Raw genomic sequence first — 4,384 nt, 5'->3', positions numbered from 1 at the left:
CAGGCATCCTCTCCACATCACTGCATATTTTACGCGCACCGTTGTATCCACGTCTCCACAGCGGCACAGCACCAACATGATTATCTAAAAGGTGTCGGTGTCATGCCGAAATACATTTATATTCACCTCTGACGGACGTGCTGGGAGACTTTGATATGGATGCGTGTATCAGAGTGTGAATGTGCTCTGGTCCAATGATTTAGCTGTCGAGGAGATGAGCGTCGACCGCGCGACTGAGCGCTGCGCGTTCACGTGGAGCCTATAAACGGACGTGGCGCGCAAGGCTGTGAGAAGTCGTGAAGAGAGGAGAAGAGGATAATCGTGGCAGAGGATCTGAAGCGCAGTTGGAGATAACTTGACACTGATACATCAGGGACGCTGAAAAAATGGCACCATCACAAACTTTATCTGTCTTTTTGTAACATGTAGCTGTAGCAACTTTGATTTCCAAGGTGATATGTGAGCAGGAGAGTCCAGCCATGCAGCTGAATCAGACTGGAGTTCAAACCCTGGCTCCAGAGCAGCAGATACTACAGGAGGACACCACTGGAAACTGTAGCGGAGACTCCACCAGCAACCTGTCGCTGCACTGCTGGCTGCAGCTGCTCACCAAGGAATCCATCATGGAATTTCAAGGAGACAGCTCCAGTTTAGTGGTGCGTGTCATGATAGCTTGTGTGTACTCTATAGTGTGTGCACTGGGGCTGGTGGGAAACTCACTGGCTCTGTATCTGCTGCACTCACGCTACAGGCAGAAGAAATCATCCATCAACTGCTTTGTGATGGGACTGGCTATCACAGACCTGCAGTTCGTTCTGACTTTACCTTTCTGGGCGGTGGACACAGCCCTGGACTTCCGTTGGCCGTTTGGCCACGTGATGTGCAAAATCATCAGCTCTGTCACCACCATGAACATGTACGCAAGCGTGTTCTTCCTCACGGCCATGAGCGTGGCACGTTATTACTCCATCTCCTCCGCGCTGAAGATGCACTGCCGGCGGACGGCGGCTACCAGAGCAAAGTGGACCAGCCTGGGCATCTGGGCGGTCTCTCTGCTGGCCACGCTGCCTCACGCCATCTACTCCACCAGCGTCCAGGTGTCGGATGAGGAGCTTTGCTTGGTTCGCTTCCCAGACTCAGACAGGTGGGATCCACAGCTTCTTTTAGGTCTCTACCAGCTGCAAAAGGTCCTCCTGGGCTTCCTTATTCCTCTGATCATAATCAGTGTTTGCTACCTGCTGCTGTCCCGCTTCATCCTCAGCCGGCGGATTGCAGGCGCCGGGGGCCCAGAGGTGGAGCTCGGCCGCCAAAAGCGTCGCTCTAAAGTGACAAAATCCATCGTTATCGTGGTTCTGTCCTTCTTCCTGTGCTGGCTGCCCAACCAGGCGCTGACTCTGTGGGGGGTGCTCATAAAATTTGACCTTGTGCCCTTCAGCAAGGCGTTCTACAACGCTCAGGCCTACGCCTTCCCGCTCACGGTGTGTTTGGCACACACCAACAGCTGCCTCAACCCGGTGCTCTACTGCTTGATTCGCCAGGAGTTCCGGGCCGGTCTGAAGGAGCTCCTCCTCCACGCCACGCCGTCCTTCAGGAGCCTGACTCACCTGCTGCACCGCAAGGCCAAAGTGGCCGAGGCGCCGCCTGTTCTGGTGCTGGTTCAGATGGACGTCTGACTGGGATTACTGGTGGACAGTGGAGGGAATGACTCACAAAGTGGAAGTTGCCTATAGCAGCTATTCTCAACCTTGGGGTCGGGACCCCAATTTGGGGGTTTCGCGAGATGATTTCTGGGGGTCGCCAAATCATTTTGGAAGTCAGCTCTGTCTCCACTGTGTTAAAGTGTTCATGTGTTAATGTGTTTTAGTCTTTTTGATCACTTAATGTCTTTTTTTTGGTCATTGTGTGTGTTATTTTGTCATTTTGTGTCTTTTTTTGATCATTTTGTGGTCAATTTGTGTCTTGTTTGGTCATTTTGTGTCTTTTTTGATCATTTTGTGGTCAATTTGTGTCTTTTTTGGTCATTTTGTGTCTTTTTTGATCATTTTGTGGTCAATTTGTGTCTTTTTTGGTCATTTTGTTTCCTTTTTTTGGTAATTTTGTGTCTTTTTTTAGTCATTTTGTGTCTTTTTTTAGTCATTTTGTGGGTTTTTTGGTAATTTTGTTTCTTTTTGGGTCATTTTGTGTCTTTTTTGGTCATTTTGTGTCTTTTCTGGTCATTTTGTGTCTTTTTTGATCATTTTGTGGTAATTTTGTTTCCTTTTTTTGGTAATTTTGTTTCCTTTTTTGGTAATTTTGTGTCTTTTTTGGTCATTTTGTGTCTTTTTTGATCATTTTGTGGTCAATTTGTGTCTTTTTTGGTCATTTTGTTTCCTTTTTTTGGTAATTTTGTGTCTTTTTTTAGTCATTTTGTGTCTTATTTTTAGTCATTTTGGGGTTTTTTTGGTAATTTTGTTTCTTTTTTGGGTCATTTTTTGTCTTTTTTGGTCATTTTGTGTCTTTTCTGGTTATTTTGTAGTCAATTTGTGTCTTTTTTGGTCGTTTTGTTTCCTTTTTTTTTGTTAATTTTGTGTCTTTTTTTAGTCATTTTGTGTCTTTTTTTAGTCATTTTGTGTTTTTATTGGTCATTTTGTTTCTTTTTTGGGTCATTTTGTGTCTTTTTTGATCATTTTGTAGTCAATTTGTGTCTTTTTTGGTCATTTTGTTTCCGTTTTTTGGTCATTTTGTGTCTTTTTTTAGTCATTTGGTGGTTTTTTGGTAATTTTGTTTCTTTTTGGGGTCATTTTGTGTCTTTTTTGGTCATTTTTTGTCTTTTCTGGTCATTTTGTGTCTTTTTTATTATTTTGTAGTCAATTTGTGTCTTTTTTGTTCATTTTGTTTCCTTTTTTTGGTCATTTTGTTTCTTTTTTGGGTGACCTGAACTGTGCGTGTGAGATTGTGTTCAGTGAGCGGGGGTCGCGGACAACGTGCATTTGTTAAATTGGGGGTCGCGACTCAAAAAGGTTGAGAACTACTGGCCTATACTATTGATCTGGAGCTGCTTACCATGACTGTGCATCCATCTCGACCCTGTCAGCATCTTTTTGGCTTTTAAAAACAACACAATCATAACGGACTACCCAGTGAGATTTGTCCCACTTTTTATTGCCAAGGTTCGCTCAGCAAATATTTTTACTTGTCATAAAATGACTTTTTCTCCCTGTGTTTCTCTCGCCGCGCTGTGTCTCTTTCTCTTTGTCTCACTGCCTTTGACTAATTTGTCGTGTGTATAGTTGTCAACCATAAATGAGACTTAAATAGTTGCAGCACTCAGACACTTGTCTGAGAGGAGCTCAACCTCAATTAACATTTACCAAGGCAATGAGATTTTCACTGATCAAACTCTCTGTGAGACTGTGAGTTGGTGAGGAATTTACTAGATGGAAACAAGAGTAAATCAGAACCAAATGCATTGGAAAAAATGAGTAGATTGTGAGTAATGAGGTGGTTTCCCAGTGTGTTGGTCAGTTGCTGTGTTTGTGTTTGTTATATGGTGCAATTGTGGACATTGTTTCATACAGTAAAAGCAAACTGGCAAATAAGAAGCCTAACCAAATTATTTAAAAAGTAGACTAATAGTGAATACTCGTATTTACATCTTAAAGAGCAACAAGCGAGCAAATGAGTATATAGTTGTTGAAAACTGAGAAAATGGCAAGGTCAAACACTGTACAGCATCTGTGCTATTTATTATAGAAGCAAAGAATAGCATAGTAGTTGCTTGCTGCACTGTCTTGGGGGGAAAAGGTTCACTCCTTATACTGTGAGAAAATAAAAGGCAAATAAATCAATACAAGGTTCAAACACTTAAATCAATTTCTTGTTGTTTTTCAAGTAATGCAGTATGACAGATTGCGTCAAAGTGCTCAACAGAGCGTGTGCAAAGTTGATCCCAAAGGGAACCTGAGGATCAGGAGTTGGGGGGATTCGAAAGGGCAACCAATGTTGCAAGGCTCGCTCAAGCTGCACATAAACTGTATTGTATGCACAAAAGTAGAGTTAATTATGCTCACTATATGTTACATGCATATATATTTGCACATGTGAAAAATATATATACACTACCGGTCAAAAGTTTTAGAACACACCAACTTTTCCAGAATTTAATTGAAAATGATGCAGTTTAATGTCTCAGTGTACTCTGAAATGAATGCACATTTGCAACATTTAAAATTCTTTATTGAGCATGATAGTGTTTTGAAAGTAAAAAAAAGATTCAAAATCACATTTTATGTTGGACTAAAGGACTAAAAAAAGACACAAAATGACCAAAAAAAGACACAAAATGACAAAAAAAGACACCCAAAGACACAAAATGACCAAAAAAGACACAAAATGACTTACAAAG

General features: G+C 42.0%; 1 protein-coding gene across 1 annotated transcript; it reads left to right on the top strand.

Moving 5' to 3' along the window:
* Window positions 1–242: 242 nt before the first annotated feature.
* Window positions 243–1,690, top strand: rxfp3.2b (relaxin family peptide receptor 3.2b). Its single transcript, XM_059342014.1, has one exon. It carries the CDS (start codon window positions 480–482, stop codon window positions 1,671–1,673), a length of 1,194 nt encoding a protein of 397 aa, XP_059197997.1. The 5' UTR covers window positions 243–479; the 3' UTR covers window positions 1,674–1,690.
* Window positions 1,691–4,384: the final 2,694 nt, after the last annotated feature.

The sequence above is a fragment of the Centropristis striata genome, chromosome 9, assembly GCF_030273125.1.
Source record: "Centropristis striata isolate RG_2023a ecotype Rhode Island chromosome 9, C.striata_1.0, whole genome shotgun sequence".
NCBI lineage: Eukaryota > Metazoa > Chordata > Actinopteri > Perciformes > Serranidae > Centropristis > Centropristis striata.
The sequence above is the reverse complement of the archived record's forward strand: the minus strand, read 5'-3'. Positions and strand labels throughout refer to the sequence as shown.